Source organism: Lithobates pipiens, unplaced genomic scaffold, assembly GCF_037356315.1.
Source record: "Lithobates pipiens isolate NorthernLeopardFrog02 unplaced genomic scaffold, aLitPip1_a1.2 Scaffold_13, whole genome shotgun sequence".
Lineage (NCBI taxonomy): Eukaryota > Metazoa > Chordata > Amphibia > Anura > Ranidae > Lithobates > Lithobates pipiens.
The window spans coordinates 475,623,372-475,642,681 of record NW_027507718.1 but is presented as its reverse complement, the minus strand read 5'-3'; the positions used below and the strand labels follow the sequence as shown (position 1 = coordinate 475,642,681).

The window sequence follows — 19,310 nt, the reverse complement described above, 5'->3', positions numbered from 1 at the left end:
GGTGTTCGGTCAGGTGGAGGGAGTGTTTTTAAGAATAGTTGGGAAAAGCCCAAAAACCTACTTTGACACACTTGTCAGTTTCCTAGGGTTGGAAAATGTAATCTCAGAACTAATGTGCCTTTAACAAAAATCCTATGGGAAAGTGACATGGTACATATTTAATTTGGCCACTTAAGCTGACAATCATACGGATGGGCCAGTAGGATGGTGCTGGAAGTTGGAATGTTCTTGCCAGCTCTCAACACTTACGGAAGGACCTATTTGTGTCTGTCGCTTGATCCTGTGGCTAGTTTCTGAATACTATACTTTTATGTCCACTCTCAAATTTGATTCCGTCACTTTCCATTTACTTAAAGGAGTAGTGGTGAAAAAATCGCCAAAGTGTTTGACTGATCTACATTTTTCATGTATTGTCCCTTTTTGATGGTGGCTGTTTTTTTTTTTTTTTGCATGGATTCTGCATGGTCAGCTGACTAGGGATTTTTAATTTTACGTTTTAAAGGATGTCCCTGTGGCCCTCTGCAGAGAGTTGATAGGTATTCATTTTAGGTCTAATTCATCCTCTACTGAATTTTTGAGGGGAAAATACAGCACAGAGCCGAATCCATGTTCAACTGGGCAAAACACGCGCTCTTGTGCTGGAGCCCCAATTCCCGGCCCAGCTTGTTAATTGCAGATTTGTACTTTGCCAGACTTGTTTTTGGCTGTCATTGTGGCCACAGAGGATCTGACCTTCAGCATGTGACCTGCGCCCCGACCACCAGACTGAGTGACAGGACTTGTAGAAATATTTTCTGTCTTTCTCACTTAAAGCTTGAAAGCTCTAAGCCCCATGAATGTCTAAACAAAGGGCCCTCTGACAAAGCATATCAGCCAGGGAAAGTGAAGGGCAGCAGAGGATAAACAGTTTAGTCTGGCCTATCTCTTATCTGTTGGTCCTGTTGTCTTCTCATCACATCACACATTAACACTGGCTAATTGATTATGAAATGGCTTTACAGTTTGTTTCCAAAAAGCCAATTTAAACAATAAGGAACTTGCCCATTGGAATATAAGTGGGCTATAAAGGTTTAGTTTTGATTTGATTTCAATTAATTTATATGGCATCTGAAAAAGGTAGGTGTAGTTTTAAATACAATTTGCAACCCACCACTATCCTCCACCTTCCTCCTCCCCCTCCTCCCCCTCCTCCCCCTCCTCCTCCTCCTCCTCCTCCTCCTCCTCCTCCTCCTCCTCCTCCTCCCCCCCCCCTCCCCCCCCCTCCTCCTCCCCCCCTCCTCCTCCCCCCCCCCTCCTCCTCCCCCCCCCCTCCTCCTCCTCTATGTAATGTAGATTTAAAGTGTTTTTAAACCCACAACAGTAAAATTAGTTTGTATATGCGGTAAAGCATGCTTGTTATACTCACTGTGGAAACCAAGGGGTTAATCCTAATCCTCTGCATTGTGTAAAAAGGCTGATCTGGTCTTCTCTGATCCTCCCCTTCTTCCACAGTCCCCAATCTGTCTCCAGATAATCAGTGGTTTTCCACAGTGATGAAATGAGGAGCAGGATGTAGTTTTATTTATATATCTATATCTATATCTATATAATTATTACTTTCAAACAATATTCATCAAGTTATCAAATGTGTGGAGGGGTGGGGAGGCGCTGTCTCAGCGTCTCACTGACAGGCTGAGATGGCTATCAGTCCAGGCACTTGGATCCAGAGTCTGGATGACGCGGTGCCTGGACTGATATTGGTGACGTCAGCAGAGCGCAGACTTCAGACCGCTCTCTGCTAAAAACGGGTCACAGGAGTGCAGAACGAATTGCACTTCTGTGACCCATAGGAGAAGCCCAGCCAAACAAGCTCAATTTGGACTTCTCCTTTTTAACTACAGTTCAAATGTAATCGGTGTCCTGGATGATGGAAAATCACGGCCACTGAAGCTGCTCGTGTGGCTGAAGGAGATGTAGAGGTGGTCCGCCCTATACCCACAGGGTCCTGAAACTTGTCCTTCAGCCCTGTGAGCACCTCCAGCGGCCGCAATTTTCTATCATCGGCGGGTCCGGGACACTATGCAAATTTTGCAATTGCCCAGATATGTATTAATATGAGTGCTAACATTTTTTAGAAACTGCCCACTAGATGACAGGTTCTCTTTCTACATACACAGGAGAGGTGGAGGAAATTTGCATTTTTGCAGTGTGATTTGCAGTTATTTATTTTTGTATTGACACAAATCGCACTGCAAAGTACCGACGAGTACTTGACCAACAGCATCGGTGCTCGTACCTGCCGATTTAAAAAAAAAAAAAAAAGTGTCGGTGCAACCCGAACATGTTTTGTACACATAGAATGGTATTTATCTGAAAGTTCAGTTGGCATTTAACACACCGTTTGTTAATAATGCGTGTTTAATATAGCTTGTATTTTCGGATTTTTTGTTGTTTTAGTAGTAGGACTAAAAACCCATTATTTGTTAAGAATGTATGGCAACTATTTTTTATTTTTTCAATCAAAATTGACACATGTATAGTCTGCTCCACAGAGGGCTTTATTTGCTCTTCAGTACATAGCGTGCTTTGTTCTATGAGCGGTGCCCTCCTGCAGTGTGTCACACATAAGTCAGGCAATGGTCAGTGTCTAACAAGCATGCATTTATTGGAAGAAGGACTGCAGTCCTTTCAGAGGTCCCGCTGACCTCCTGTCACCGTATCTGGGATGCCGGTCAAGCCGTCTCAGCAGCACAGTGGTGACAGGCTCCAGACACAAGCTTTCTGTCTGATAAAATCTTATTTTAGGGCAAAATGTGTGAAATCCGAGCGCTGGAGCCTGTCCTCTTACATATAAACACTTTGTTCCCAACAAGCTCTGTAAATACAGATAAAGTATTGAAGGCACTCTAACCTCGGAAACCTTCCCTGCCTAATTCTGTTTAGTTGCAGGAATGTATACATTGGAGGAAGTTTATAATATTCCTCTTGGCACAAATTCAGGGTTTATGATTGCCCTGTAATTCTGGCTTCCTAGATAATTGGTGATGGGCAGCTATGTTTTTTTTTTTTTTTTTTTTTGATAATTCCTGCTGAATTGTCCAAAATTCGAGTCATGGTGGTTCTGTCTGCACCAGTCGACTTAAAAAATCAGCTGAACCAGGTTTAAAATAATTGGTAAAACAGTGCTTTGTGATGCTTTCCATCAATGGATGGAGGAATTTGCCGGCTATTGTGTTCAGACGCCAGCAACACCCGTGGCTGGCTGAATACCTGAACAGTAATTGTCCAGTCAGGTGCAGCTACTGTATGGGGATTGAGCCAGCTGTGGGTGAGGAGAGAGCAGGGGCATGACCAAGGCAGGCTGTGTGCGTCAATGGACACACACAATAAATACTGAATAATCCTATAATGATGGAAACAATGGTATTGTAGTTCATAAAATGTGAAATAAACATGACTTCTTCCTCACAAAAATCTTTAAGCCTCTTCCCCAATCACCTTAGTGCTCTGTGCCCTCACCTCAATGTAGTATACACGCAATGTGCAGTAATATACAGATTGGTATTCCAAGATTACAGGGTACTCTGTGGTAAGGTCCCCCACTCACCAGGGTATTCTTATTCGCCTAGATCTTCCTCTTCTGTAATGGGGGTGTAGTCCGTATACTGGGGTGCACTCGTATACCATGTGGGGGCATAGAGGATATCCCAATAGTGTAATATGTGTAAACATCACTTTATGCTTAAAATGCTGCTTACATTAATTAAAAATTACACAGGGACATCACTTCTGGTCCTCGCTCCTACAGACTCCACCCTATGCGTTACGTCATGCATCACATGACTTCATGATGACCATTACACATCTTAAATGGACACACACACATCCCGGCTCTAGAGCAAGCTCACACAAGTACCCCCATAGCAAGTGAAAACCAGGAGCATGGACAGGGAACCCCAGTAGAGGAGGATCGGGGCTGCTCTGTGCAAAACCATTGCACAGAGCAGGTAAATATGACATGCATTTAAAAAAAAAAAAAGTACCTTTTAGACCCACTTTAATGTCCACTGCCATGCTGTGTACACATGGCATTCAGAGGTGAAATCTGTATTAACGTTTTTGGGGGTTTTTTTTCCCCCCCTAAAATAAAAAGATGATAAACTTGTCGCGCTCTGCAGAAACATTTCACAAAGCTCCCCATTACCTGCTCTCCTGGGGTCCCCTGCTGACCCTCTCCGCTTTTCCTTCCTTGAGCATGCCCCCATAGCAAGCTGCTTGCTATGGTAGCATACGTACGGGCACACTCCTAAACCAGACTGTGTGCGTCTCTTGAGATGCACAGTGCGGCTTGGCCCTGCCCCCAGCTCTCTGCTCACATGATTTGATTGACAGCAGCAGGGGCCAATGGCCTGTGAGACTAGGGAGAGAGACTAGCGCTGCTGCAGAGGGGCACAGTGCTGCATCAAGATAGGACAATGGGCTGGGAACAAACAGCTAGTGGAGATGTTTTTTAACCTTAATGAAGATAATGCATTAAAGTTTAACTACTTTAATCGAGAAGCATGCCTTTACCTTTGAAAAAACCTAAACACGGGAAGATGGGTCACCGTTGGGAATTAATTCCAGGACTCCAGTGCTGACTGCTGGTGCATTTCAAATTCTTGGAACTTTTCTCGATTAGCCATGTACTGATTGTGGGGACTGTGATCAATGATGAAATATGAAAATTTTATATTAGAAATTCTTTAATGCAAAATTATTGTTACTATGGCAACTGCATATGAAATCTCAAATGCAGGTACATTTTTTTTTTTTCCTTCCTAATAAGATAATGTGCATGTGTAGTCTGATCTGAGTCACCCCTTTTTCTTGAGAATTTCATATGACTTCCCCTTAAGAGCCTTAATATTTAAATCCTCCCAGGAATCTGTTATTGTAAGTCTACAGACACTAAATGACCCAGAAAAAGCTTCGGATTTTTCCGGGACAGACTCCTGTGCAGTCTCACTGTGCCTGGGATCTTGAGCGTGCCAGCCGGGGTTTGTCTCGGAGGAGAGGTTGGCTGCGACAAAAACAAGGCATGAACGTTTTCTGAAGGACCCTGGGCCTCCCTTAAGAGGATGTAATAGGGTAGGGGAGACTAAATGAAGGGAAATTTCCCAAGTGGGACACAGGCTGCATAGAAAAAGCCCAGACAGATCGATTAGCTGTACCCTACCCTATCCTGAACTACATAAAGTACTGGATTTGGATGTTGGAGTCGGAGACAGGAAGTGATGTTCATATTTCCAACAGGCACACAGAGCATTAAAAACATTATGGTGGTTATAACACTACCCCACCCAAAACTTCACCATATTCAGGGTGCAACATGGTGCCACGTGATACTGCCCATACATCTGCGTTGTTTATTTGCACACGATCTGTGAATGAATAAACTAAATGTCCCATCTTCCACCATGACAGATGGATTTTTTTCCTCCAGCTCTCCCACTGAAAATCCGTGTTCCCGGTAGGAAGAGTCTGCAGGAGCTGGGCATTGGACTTGGCCTTTAAGGCAGTACTCCAGCCAAAAATAAGAACAAGATGGCAATGAATGTATATATCTCTTCAGTTGTATCTAACTCTTGGTGTATCTGTGGACCAACTCTCTGGGCACTGTTCTGATACACTTGTTAGCCTTTCCATAGAGTTTTTTTTGTTTTGTTTTTTTAATACTTGGTTTGTGTTCTCAAACCAATACCTGTGCCTCAAATAATTTGCATACACTCAGAACCTAACACAGCTCTCTGAGGCTCACAAGCTCCTTTAAATGAGATCATTAAGGAATGTGTAGAAATACACATTCTACCTGCAGCGAGGACGTGATGTTATGGGATGAAATGCCCCGCTAAACACAACCATTTAGAATAAGGATGAGAGAGAGGGTAGATAACATACCTGTAATCTCTGTGATCACACTTTTATGTTTTTAGAGATATGAAGCAGAACATCTCAAAACGACTTACATCTTCCTCCCTGTGCTTAGGTCAAAGATACTCCCACATTCTAAGAGTGCTTGTAAGGAATATCTTCTCTCTGATGAATTTCTGACACTATATTGCAGTGTTAGGCACTATTTGAAGGGTCGAGTACATACTGGTTCCCTTGTAGATCTCCAAGCTGTCTACATTTTGGTTTGTAGTGCCTGATTGTCAAGCAATAGGAGGCTTCCAGAGAGTTGGTGCATTTTAGCCTAAGTATTGGCGTTATTGGAAGGGTTGGAACCTATCTGTGTCCCTGTTGGGGAGATTTGCATTGACTTTCTGTTACAGAGATGCATTGAAACACCCTGACTCACAATGTGTTGCCTGAACAGGAAGTAAGAAGATCTTTCAAATGTTGGCATAGACAACTCAAAAGTGGATAAGATTCCAGCCATTCCACCATTTAAAAGATGTTACTGTTGGTGTCTCCTTGATAGAATTTGTCCTTATCTTTTCTGGTGTAAGGGTAAAAGTGAGGAAATCTAACCAGAGATACAGATGGCAATAAATCAGGCAGAGGTTCTAACCCTTCCCCTCTTTCCAAAGCTGAATATGTTTTGACTGGAATTGGCCTTTAAGAAGAGTTTGGGCAGACGGAAGTGGTGGTTTAATGGTGCTCCAATTTCTCATGTAAAATCTTAGGTGGCAATATTTTCACGTTCTTATGGCTTTAAAGGTTAGCTTTTTTATCATTTTCATTTTACGTTTCCAACTTGAAGATTTAGTCTAGTTAAAGAAATAGCAGTTTGATATTACAGGTTTACTGCAGCCCTAAAGTGAGATTCTGTTGCATGTGATTATTAGTGTGAAACCGAGGTATGCCGTCACATGGATATAATTTAACTTTTTACCAGGTTTTACAATTTTGTACTTGCCCTATATTAAATTCAGAGTTTTTATATGGATAATATAAGCTGCACTGTGTAATGATATATGCATTCAGATTAAAATGAAAAATGTTAACAGGTCAATAATTTGAAATGGTTAGATTTTTGCCCTTTTATGTTTACCGTAAACTGGTAACTTTTTGTCTATAGGCTCCTGGTAGTCTATAAACCAATGCTTGGAGAACATTGTCATCATGCTGGACAACTTGCTGGCCATTCAACTGTATTCTTATTGTTTTAATCATTCTTTACAGTTGCGGCACCAGCAGTGGAGCGTGGTTATGGAGAGCGTTGTTCCGTCCGATAAAGGAAATTATACTTGCGTGGTGGACAACAAGTATGGAACTCTCCGTCACACTTACCAGCTGGATGTCCTAGGTGAGTCTGTCTTTTTCTTTTGGAAAAATGAATAATGCACTTTCTTCCACCACACCTAGTGCAGGAAACATTATATGCAGACTTTAACATGTGAAGTCAAACTTGGTGAGAAGCTTCCAGTTTGGTCAAGAACACAATGAAAGCCTCACTCATATCTGTATACTGGGGTTCAGAAAATTCTGTGAAAAGCCCTAATTTAATTGAAAGGACTTAATCAGTAGCAATATTGTGCATGTACTAGAGCTCAATTGGTTCCAAATGCTGATCTACGGTTTCCCAGACTCGGGGCTACTTGTATTAGTCGCAATTAATAATTTTTTTTTGTGCTGGGAGCTTTAAATATGGAATGTGATGGGTTATAATATGCAAGACTGTTGCTCCTTACATGTTAATCTTTGCCAATGCATTACTTTCATAATGGGATTTATTTCACATTGATATTTATGCATATTCATGAGCCCTTATGAAAGTTGCCCTTGTTTGTGGCCTTCATGGAAGAAATCCTGTATGTGTTCTGACCCTACAAAACCTGGCTTGTTTGTTGTTCTGTTTATGCTTTTTGCGAGGGTTGTACAAGGAAATTGCCTTCCTGGCATAGGTATAATATCCAATAGCTACCCCAATGTAGGACATAGCCAAGTTGTTGGCAGAATTCTCTGCCGCCTTTTGGACCAGCGTGCCAGTTCTGCGGAGATGTTTGTTAGCGAGTTTCACAAGCTACAAAGTCTCCTGTGAAGAGGTGGTTTCAGGGGCCTCCAAATCTCACGTAGAACAACACTGACCAGAAACTTTCATATAAGTCCAACGAAAGTTGAACAGACCTGCCAAATGACTTGGCTATCTAACAAATAGCTTGTTTTTAAGCTACAGAGGTATTTTAAAGTAATCACAAGCAAAAATATAATGGTTCTTATTGGTGATGCTTGCTGATTTTGTTGTAGCTTGGTTTCATTTCATACTTCATACCCTATTGTAGAATTCCTACCCCGTTTCCTTCCAGTTAGTGTAAAATGACTATGTATACAATGATGCAAATAAAAGCCCAGCTAGGTGTTTGCTTTTCACTCTGTTACATAAAAGTGGATGCATTTATGCCCGTTCAGGCCAATGCTGTAGTCACACAGCAATATATTCAAGCTTTAAGTAACAAAAACGGTTTAACAACCTACCACCAATACTCTAGATCATTTCATAGTGTTGCTCAAAACTGTGGGTAGTAGGTCTCACTCCTTCATTTGGCTGCTTTTGCATTTGAATGCTGATTTGTGGGGTGGGTGTGTGTGTATGTATGTATGTATGTGTGTGTTTGTCTGTCTGTCTGTCTCCAGTATTTGGATTTTGTTTACCAGAACTGCTCACACCAGTTTGTCACCTTACAGAACACCTTCCCCCATGTTATGTAGTTAGGTGTTTTGCGGTCCGTACACGCTTCATGTCATAGAGTAACAACGCTGCTCACCTATAGGTACAATACAGGGAGTGAGCATTGTCTGCATACGACCAGAATTTGTTACCGGCCAGATCACAAGATGAAAATAAAAGGGAAAATTAACACAGCCACCACTATTTAGTTTGGATACACTTGAAATGGACACAAGTGGTCAACTCTTTGCATGTTGCAGCTGCTAGAACAGTCAGCTTTCTTCTTTTAGCACGCGTCAGTCATGGGTGCCCTTCCGTCGGTTCAGACATTCAGTCATACAATCTCTAAATCTCACTGGGTCAATATTCCTCTCACTGATATGAGGCACCATTCCTTCTACTGACGCCAATGGTGGGGCACCCTTCCTTCTACTGACGCCAATGGTGGGGCACCCTTCCTTCTACTGACGCCAATGGTGGGGCACCCTTCCTTCTACTGACGCCAATGGTGGGGCACCCTTCCTTCTACTGACGCCAATGGTGGGGCACCCTTCCTTCTACTGACGCCAATGGTGGGGCACCCTTCCTTCTACTGACGCCAATGGTGGGGCACCCTTCCTTCTACTGACACCAATGGTGGGGCACCATTTCTCTTCCCACTGCCCTGCTATTTAATGTTTTTACTAATACTGACCACCAAGCCTGAAGCATTGTTTATTCCCACTAATGCTGGGGCATTTTCCACTGTCATTGGACACAGTCCTGCCCTCCTTAAAGTTTTGTAGGATGTAGAGGATAGGAATGTTTTAGGAATCAGCTTGATTATATGAAATATCCTTAAACCACTTTTTTTTTTTTCAGAACGGTCTTCCCATCGTCCCATCCTCCAGGCAGGGATACCTGCCAATAAGACTGTGATAGTAGGCAGTGATGTGGAGTTTCACTGTAAAGTTTACAGCGATGCTCAACCTCACATTCAGTGGCTAAAGCACGTGGAGATTAATGGCAGCAAGTTTGGCCAAGATGGCGATCCTTATGTCTCCATCCTAAAGGTAAGATCATTTACTTTATTCATGTTGTATACATGCCTTTCTTCCAGAGGTTATAGGTGAGCAGAACAAGAGGGGAGGAGAAGTCATTCCAGTGGGGACAACTGTTCAGGTGACTACTGTCTAGGATGGAAATTTGTCTTCACTTAGAAAAGAGTTCCTCTAGTTTCTGGTTGGGTCTTCGGGACAGAAAGAGAAGGAAAATCTCCCTAATGGGGCAAAGATAGTAAAAAAAAAAAAAAACTGACAGGTTAAATTTTTTTTACGTTGCATGCATTTTACACATAAAATAAAATAAATTGTTCACAATGGAATGGGGGGGGGGGGGGGGGGGGTTAGAAAATATGTTTGAGAAAGGAACCCTAAAAAAAGCTGTGGTTCTTATGTGTGGTAGACTATGCATTTTTATAATATGCAAAGAAGTGTCCCCGAAAAAAAAAAACATAAAAAGACAAAGTGGAAAAGAACAGAGAAGATCAGTAATTGTTGGGTTTTAACCCTTCCCTACTCTATCTAGAATTTTTAAAACATTAACTAAGCATACACTTTAAGAAATTGCCCACATTTTTGGTCATTAACCTTTACAATTTGATAAAATTGACATGGTGGGATCATCTGGTACCCATTACATTATTCTACTCAAAAGATAAAAACCTGTGTTAAAGTGTTTCTCAACCTTTTTCCAGCATTGTCAACCTTTACAATGAGGCACAATTCTAAAATGTGAAACACCAAACTAATAGTTTTACCGCAACATCTACTCACTTAGGACACCCAACATTAGAGGAGTTTTTCGCACACACTGGTACTGACTAGCATTTCTTCTCCCCCATTTTCTCCCCCCACTCCGCTAATGTCACCCCAGTGCTAACAAAAGGTGGGGTGCAAACAAGGATGCTCTGCAGGTACCTGATGCCCTCCTTGCATACTAATGATGTTAGCAAAAAGGTTGAAATGTTGTACAATGAAAACCCGCGGCTTTGTGTAACAAGAAGGCAGAATTGATCCACCAACTGGGTTGTACAAATCTTTGGGGAAATTTTTTGCAGTTTTTGTCAAGGCACCCCAAACAAACCCAGGCAGCAGCCTGGTTGAAAAAGGCTGTTTTAGGTTAACAAGACTGGACAGAACTTTAGGCAATAAGAGTTGGAATTTTCCCAAGGGTAACTGGTCTGTAGCCAGTCAGATTAGGATGTTCAGAGCATTTTACCAATCTGAACATAAGATGATATCCCTGGATCTAAAATGATGCCTTTCTAGTGATTTAGCTGTAGGTTTTTTTTTTGCATATAGATTTAGGTCATAATGGCATCTTCCCTGCGATGAAAGTAACAGATAAACCTTAAAAATTTTAACGAGAGCTTTTAAGGGCTGTGTCTTGTATCCTGTGAGGGTACTTTTGAAATATAGCAAACCCAAGTGATAAAATAACTCCTCCTTATTGGAAAATCTTACCGTGAAATTTATGAGCGGCTAAGTCAGCAGTGATCTCAGGCCAGTCGCCTAATATTTTGTCTCCGAATCCTGTTTTTGAGTCCTGATAATTGAAACTGCATTTGTTAACTGCAATCCTTGCTAAAACCTTTCTTCCCGATGAACTGTCTACAGAATGTGTTTGACACAAAATAGCATTTTTTCTTACTTAGATCATGACAGTTGTGGACAACAAAAAAAATGAACACTACATTTTAGACAAGACAAATTAATATGAAGACACATTAAATTAACTAATGAACTTTAAAAAATGTTCTTCAAAAACCAGACGTTTGTTTTACCAAGTTAGGCAGCATGATATACCTTGTCTTTTAAACATCATATTTTGCCAACATTGGACAAGTACGTACATTTAGCATTTTGTATATTTTATTGAAGTTCTGCAGATTTCTAGTCCCTGTTGTGATGCAACATTTTGATATCGGAGTTCATCCAACTTCTGCAAATTTTACTACATTTTTCTAGTTTTGTGGATTAACTCAAGAAGCATTGTTTATCACTGCCTTGGCTTTTAAAAAGAAATGTCTCTAGATTTGGTACATTTTTTATACAGAGTTTCAGCTGCTCAGATCTGTCTGAATGTTTTAATGTAAAACTAGTAAATTATAACTGTAATTCCGTTCATCCAGCCTTCTGATCCAGACATCTCTCCCACACTGCATAGTAGGATCGATAATGTCACTAATCACAATTTCAGCTTTGAAGTTTCCTTAATTGACTGCTGATTGGATCATAGTTGAGCATCATCACTATTCTGAGGCCCTTCCAGTGTTCTCCTATAATCCTGCCCCTAGCCCCTAAAATCACATTAGATCTGCAGCATCATCCAACACAATGGAGCTGGATTGAGTCACAATGCGTAATCTGTCCTTAGGTTTGTGGGTTTTTTTTGTGCTTTTGGAGTTTCAGGCTATAGTGGGAGAATAATATAAAGCTAGATTTCAGGCAACCATACTAAAAGTGTTAAAGGCCCCTTTCACACAGGTGGACTGATCAGGCCCCCCCCCCCCCCCCCCTCCATTATCCTCTATGGAATGGTGGATGTAAACGGACATGTAAACCTTCAATCTGATCTGCTAACAGATGGATGCGGATACCTTTCCTATGCCCCTAGCAGACTGGATGGCAGTCGGGTGTAAACGGCCAGATGGTCTGTTTACATCTGACTGGCCATAGAGGATAGTGGTCTGTGTCCACTTTGCATAAGCAAAGCGGACACGTACCTGTCATACGCCTGCTCAGCGGAGATCAGCTAACAGATTCCCCCTAAGCAGGCGGACTCCGCCAGTAGTTCACCCCATGTGTAAGGGGCCTTAAATTATAATTGCATTAATACCTATGTTTCTGCTTGCATGGAGCCCTAATTTTGAGTTAAATAAAAGTGCCTGAAAAGCTAAAAAAAAAATGCTTCCCTTTTTAAAATCAATGAATGCTTTCACACTGATGCAGTGAGCTTTCGTTGTGGTGAAAAAAATCCATCTTTGGAGCATGTTTGGGGAGCTATAAAACCGCAACAAAAACGCTCCTCTCCATTGAAATGAATGGGAACAACCTCAAAAATGCCCCCACTAAGCATTTATGGTGCAGTTATTGAGTCACATGTCCTTTTTTAAAAACTGCACCACCAACGCCGCAAAAGCGCCAAAAAAATGCTGCATTAACGCATATGCGTTTTACTGGCAGTTTTGAAGCGAACCAGTATCAAAGTGCCCTAAAAGTTATAGCAGTGCCTGTACAAGTCAATTGAACATATAATTGAATTGCCCTTTTAACTTACAGTTTAAAATGATGATCTTGAACTTGTATTGGAGTCTCATACACTAAACCTGTGCTTTGACAAATACTAATCCTAATAATATCCCCCAGGTTTATCAGTCACAATTGTCCTCTGTGGAATCTGTTAGTACTCCTGGATGTTTTTTCTTGGCTTAGAGGCCGCTTGTCCTCAATCATTTCAGTAGTATTTATGACAGCATCCACTAGGTGGACAATTTTAGTAAACTCTTTCTTGGTTGATAATTATAATAATTTTGCGGAACAATATTCTGAAGTCTCAGTGTTTTTGTCTGTTCCTTCAGTCATGGATAAGCAATAAGACCGAAACTGATGCTAGCCTAATTCTGTCCAATGTGACACCAAACGATGAAGGAGAATATGTGTGTAGAGCCAACAATTTTATAGGAATAGCCGAGGCGTCTTTTTGGCTCAGCATTTATGAACCATCAGCAGGTAAACCATAGACTCTGAACAAAGCCAACCAGCTGAACACTGATGTCCTGAAAAAAAAAAACTTCTTGGGGTCTTTGGTATCTGTTGCTGGATAATTGGACATGTCTGCTACCATTGGTGTTTCTGGCTCTTCAGAAGTGCTTTTGAAAAGCTTGCAATGAAAAAAAATACCCACAACAAGCTGACTCTTGGCCTGTAAAGTTATTTGATACAATTACACATTTGACTTTTGTGAGGTGCACTCATACGGAATTGTAGTGTCCCAAAAGATGGGGCCGTGTCTGACCAGGTCAGTTAAATTGCCCTGGACACCATGGTCAAATTCTGATTTGTACCGGACTGCACAGTCCTCTTTGGACACACACAAGTTAGATTATGAAGGTTGTTAATATATTGACTAAATCTATTTCCATAACTTTAATTTGACTTTAACAAAGCTTGTATTGGCACTGACAATTGATCTGTTACCTATATTATCCCTTTATTTTTTGCCTATGTCTGCCTGTATTTTAGAACTCTTTTTAAAGGGGTTCTAAACAAAATAGGTTCTCAGATTGCCCCATCCAACTAGTAGAAATAGCCTGATCTAACCATACCAGCCTTTGAGTATGCAGTGTTGTGGGTCTGTTTTTTCAAGTGGTGTTCGCTTGCATGCAATATTAGGTGGAACAGAGCTTAGGCAGCCTGGTGAAGGGTTCTGGCATTTCTTCATTTGTGGATGATAAACTTAATCTGCTTGGTGTCCGTTTTTTTTTCTTTTCAGAATTATGGCTTGTACGTTCGTTGATATTTTTTTTTTTGTTTTTTATATCCACCTTCACTTTTTGTTCCTTCTTCTCCATGTTATATTTTCTTCTCTTCCATTCTTTTTTTAGCCTACGGGCACATACTCCTCGGATAAGGATTTAGAGGTTCTGGTTTTGCGCAATGTGTCTTTTGAGGACGCTGGGGAGTATACCTGTCTGGCTGGGAATTCTATTGGCTATTCACATCACACTGCTTGGCTGACCGTTCTTCCAGGTATTCCTTCTCGCTTCTTTATGGTGATGCTTTCCATGTACCTAAGAAATGCCAAACAATAGTCTAGGCCTAGTTTTATAAAGCTAGATTTGGTTTCTTTGCACATGAAGATCCTTGTGTCATTCTCAAAAAAATGAAAGCATTTTGATAGGGTACGCTCTCAGAAATATAATGGTGGTTATGCGCACAAAATGGTTAACTTTTCCACATTGTGTGCCGAAGCCTTGCTGCTCACCGTAAAATAGATGCTTTTTATGATTTTTTTTTTTTTTTTTTTTTTTTTTTTTTTTACAGCCATTTACTAATTAATCATTTAAAATAAATTAAAACCCAATTATTTAATTAAAGCCTTATGTTAAGAAAGCAGCCAAAGCTTAAAGTGGTTGTAAACCCTCATGAAAAAAAAAGACCTGCAAAACAAAGGCATAATGAGCTAGTATGCATAGCATACCAGCTCATTATGTAATACTCACCTGAGATTGAAGCCCCCGCTATGGTGCCTGTACACAGCACTGGCCGGCGACATTTCTCCCTAATGTTACTTCTGGGTATCGTGGCTCCGGTGCTGTGATTGGCCGGAGCCGCAATGACTTCAGTGTGCGGCAGCCTCCGGTAACGGCACACTCACTGAAGCAAGCGGCACGTACGTGCCATTGCTTCAGTGCGCATGTGCCGATGACGTTGGCACAAGCAGATACAGGGGATATCTCCTAAACCATGCAGGTTTAGGAGATATCTGCGGTAGCTACAGGTAAGCCTTCTTATAGGCTTACCTGTAGAAAAACGTGGATTGTAAGGGTTTACAATCACTTTTTAAATAGAAATGGTTGTTCCCAGCCTGCTGTAGAGAAGGACCCTTGTTCTGTGTGAAAGAAGTTATCATTCTAAAAAGGCCCAGCACACCCACTGCTGAATTTGACCTATAGCTCTGGCATCAGTAAAGCTCATGCTCTATGCTGATTGGAGAGCCATGACTCTAATTCAGCAGGGGGGTTTGTCAAACCTTTGCAGAAAGACCACTGCTTTCACTTGCAGACAGCAGGGAAAGGGCTTTTTTACTCAGGATATGGCAATGGCTAAAGAAATTCCCATCATGCTCGAGGTGCTATTAGTCGTATTAGTGCACTTGCAACAAAAACAGTTGAGTACCGTCTGTGATACTTCTTTTATTTGCACTGACATCCAAATTTTTGAGGACAAGCTTTTGGAGTTTACTCCCTTCTTCAAGGTACTGCGTGGTACAAGCAGTATTGCGTGGACTTTGAAGGGGGTACATCCTGAAAATTTGGATGTTATTGCAAATAAAAAAATTCCATTGACAGTGCTCAATTGTTTTTGTTCCAAAGTAAAAGAACTGCAAGACTTTTGCAGAATTTTTATACACCAGGAATGTGCTGAGCTAATCAAGATCAGTTGGGCTTTAAAACTACACTATGGTGACTTGTGCTTTCCTGTTATTGCTCAATAAAATATTAATTTAAAGGACCGCCTTCAAGAGCCAAGGTAAAGGTTCTTCTCTAATGGTTAAAGAACTATTATGTAGAGTATCAGCTGAGCACAAATAGCCTAAAATTAACTTACACTATATGGTCCTCAGAGCTCACATAGCTGCTTATGTCTCTTCGCCTGCTCATTGCCCCACCTTGGGCTTACCGCTCTCATTGGGCTGGAAGGTATTTAGATTAGCTTACTGAATGCTCTTGAGGCAACAGTTTTCAATTTTAAATATTGGTGGCCTTCGTAGGAACTCCAGTGGTAAATTTTCTCTAAACAGGGGGCCCAGATTGTAGCCTATAAATTCTATATGCATATATACAGCCTATATATGCTATAAAACTCTGGTGGCTATTTACAGCATTGAATGTTTTTAGGCCACCGTTTCACTATATTGTTAGTAAGAGTCACACTTTGTGTTTGGCATTTCTGTACATATATTCTTCTTGATTAATTTAGATGATAAAATTGTGTAAGTATTTCATGAATGATTTTGGTGGTGGTCATGTTCTCTTTTTCTGAATCTAGGTGTTGGTCATCGGTATTCTGTGCTTCTATGCTTTACTTTGCTTCCTTTTTGCCTTTTATGTGCATTTAGTTACATGAATTTTCATATGTCACATATTTATATACAGTGAACTTTTCGTGTATCTCCCATATATACATGTGTCAGAGTAAAATGTTTTCCAGCAAGTATGTATTAATCACAGCAAAATTGTGTTATTTCCCACATACAAGTGATGGCCACCTTATAATCGCTTCATCTCTTTTAAATTAGCTGCACACTTAACTTTGTCAGCGTTTAATTAATCTTTTAGTGTGATTTAATGAAGCCCAGAACACAAAACACTTTAGTTTCTCAGTATAATTACATGTTTAAGTACAAGTTCCCTTTTTTTGAATAAAAGACCTATACAGCTGCCCCTTGCTTCCTTATACTTAGTATGCCCCTTGAGTCCATGGTGCATCTGAGGCCTAGATAGATGAGGGATGTATATAGGGTTTTAAAGCTAAACACTATCTTGTACTATAAAACTAACTTTAGGTCAAATTGTATTTGAGAGTATACCAGCCACATATATATGTCAGGATCAGGACATATTTTATATAAGGAGCTGACCCTCTGTTGTGGAGATTTCAGAAGCCTTTGAAAAATTTGCAAAACCCCTTTAAGGAGTGAAATAGCTCCCTCTTTTGGCAGAACTTTTGCTATTTGTGTGCTTCCATTTTGCATTAAAAGTATTAGTCCACCTTTTGGACCAGGTTATAATGTTATACCCATATTTTGGGTGTGACATGAAACATGGTTGCACACCCTACCATCAAAACCCACACCGCTAACCCCTCCCCCTCTTTTTATATCGAAGGTGAATCCTCTTTGGGAACCCCAATATTTTTTTTAATTGAGCACAGCTGTGCATCTCTCCATGTCATTCATTCAGAGGAATATGCTACCAGTGCCGTCCTCTGACTTTTTGTCCATTTTACTTATTCCTGCCCTAAAGCAATGGGTCCTTGCTTCTGTACAGACCTTTGACTAAATAATACAGGAGCCTGTGCATAACACCAATGATGCACTAATAGGGGTTGCAATGTTCTGCAGGCTTAATTGCAATGTAATAAACACGTGTTCTTTATTCATTGTTGATTCATTTATTACATTTTGAGAAAAAAGGTGGACTATGCCTTATAGAGTCTAAGTGCCCTTTTAAAACAGAGACAACTGGCAAAAGTCCCGCTCCTTTTGCCAGTTGTCTGTACTTATCCAATGGGATATGGTGTCTGATTCTGATATTTCATTGCCCTTATCTATAGCCCTTTAAAACAGGTTTTGTTGACCTGCAGGTACTGTGGAGCACTTTGTCTTCTATGTTTACAGCAGAAGCACTTAAAACGGGAGTCCGCCGGGACTCCGCGTTTTTTTTTTTTTTTTTTTTTTTTTTTTTTTTTAAAGCCAGCAGCTACAAATACTGCAGCTGCTGACTTTTAAAATAGTGACACTTACCTGTCCAGCGCGCCCGCGATGTCGGCACCCGAAGCCGATCTCTCGATCGTCTCTCGGGTGCTGCCGCCGCCATCTTGGGTATCTTGGGTATGGGAATCGGGAAGTGGAGCCTTTCGGCTTCATTTCCCGGTTCCCTACTGCGCATGCGCGAGTCGCGCTGCGCAATGAGGATGGACCCACTGCCTCTGGGATCTGTGTGTTTCCCAGCAGGCAGGGGGGGACTTTCGGAAGGGGCGTAATCTACGCTCCTTTCCGCAGAGCTCTATCCAGGAAGTGGGTGCAGATACCTGTACTGTACAGGTACCTGCACCCCCCTCCCCCCTGAAAGGTGCCAATTGTGGCGCCGGAGGGGGGGAGGATTCCAATCAGCGGAAGGTCCACTTTAGGGTGGACCTCCGCTTTAAGCCCTTCTTTCAGCATCTCTTCCTGCTTCCCCCTCCAGTAGTAACTTAGCAGCTCAGCTGTCTCTGCTCCCCCTCCCCCTTTCAGTGAGGATTCCAAAGCTGCCTAGCTTTCTAATCTATAATGCAAATGCAGAGTAGGGGTCCACAGTGGGGGGCAGGGTGTGCTGAGAAGAAGTTAAAATCCTTCAGTGCTGCTTCTTTGAACTGTGCAGATAAATCTCTCCACAGTACCTGTAGCTACATAGTTCAATTAAGGCTTTTTAAACCTCATTTATTAATACTTGAGTGTCCATAGCCTCTTCACAGATTAAGTGCTTGTCTTCATCTGCCATTAAAGAATATTACTTACTACAGTATACAAACACACCAATTTCTAAATCACTGTTGCTTCTATAAGCTCTTCAATTATTGATTCTACCCAACAGAACCACTTGTGAAAGTGGAGGCCACTTACTCCAACTCAGCCAGTGTCCTTATCATGGTGACTGTAGCCATTGTCTTTATCTTGCTGATCATCATTATCATCACCTACCGAATAAAAATCCCTTCCAAGAAGGCCATGAACACACCAACTGTGCAAAAAGTCTCCAAGTTTCCACTGAAGCGACAGGTAACAGAAAGTAGATACAAGATTTCTATCGCTCTTCTTTCTTTCCTCCTCATTTCTTGCCTGTTCTATGGAAATGCTTTACCGTTATATGTACGTCTTCACAAGCAAAAATGTATCAAAAGCATATATGATCCAGAAATTTTAGAGACTCAGATACTGAATAAAATATCAAAATCCCAGCCTTCAGAAAATGCATAATTTCTTTTTTTTTTCTTTAAGATCCAGACAGATTCACTCATCCTTTCTTAAAACTGCATGCTTGTATTTGTTTACAGCACTTCAGCATTATCCTTTTTGCGGTACATGCTTGTGGTATTTCCAATTTAATGTGTTTTAGTTTTCTCTGTCTCCTCTCTTAAGGATGCATGACGTG

General features: G+C 41.2%; 1 protein-coding gene across 4 annotated transcripts in view; it reads left to right on the top strand.

Annotated features, from left to right (window-relative positions):
- The window catches only part of FGFR3 (fibroblast growth factor receptor 3), a 127,493-nt gene that overhangs the window by 84,173 nt on the left and 24,010 nt on the right, over positions 1-19,310 (top strand). For 2 of the 4 annotated variants that reach the window (XM_077477929.1, XM_077477928.1), the window contains exons 6-9: positions 7,147-7,270; positions 9,494-9,684; positions 14,280-14,424; positions 18,753-18,937. In XM_077477929.1, coding sequence (XP_077334055.1) covers positions 7,147-7,270; positions 9,494-9,684; positions 14,280-14,424; positions 18,753-18,937 — 645 coding nt within the window. Of the gene's footprint in view, positions 1-7,146; positions 7,271-9,493; positions 9,685-13,253; positions 13,405-14,279; positions 14,425-18,752; positions 18,938-19,310 lie in introns of all 4 variants that reach the window. The other 2 variants (XM_077477927.1, XM_077477926.1) reach the window with 1 other exon arrangement.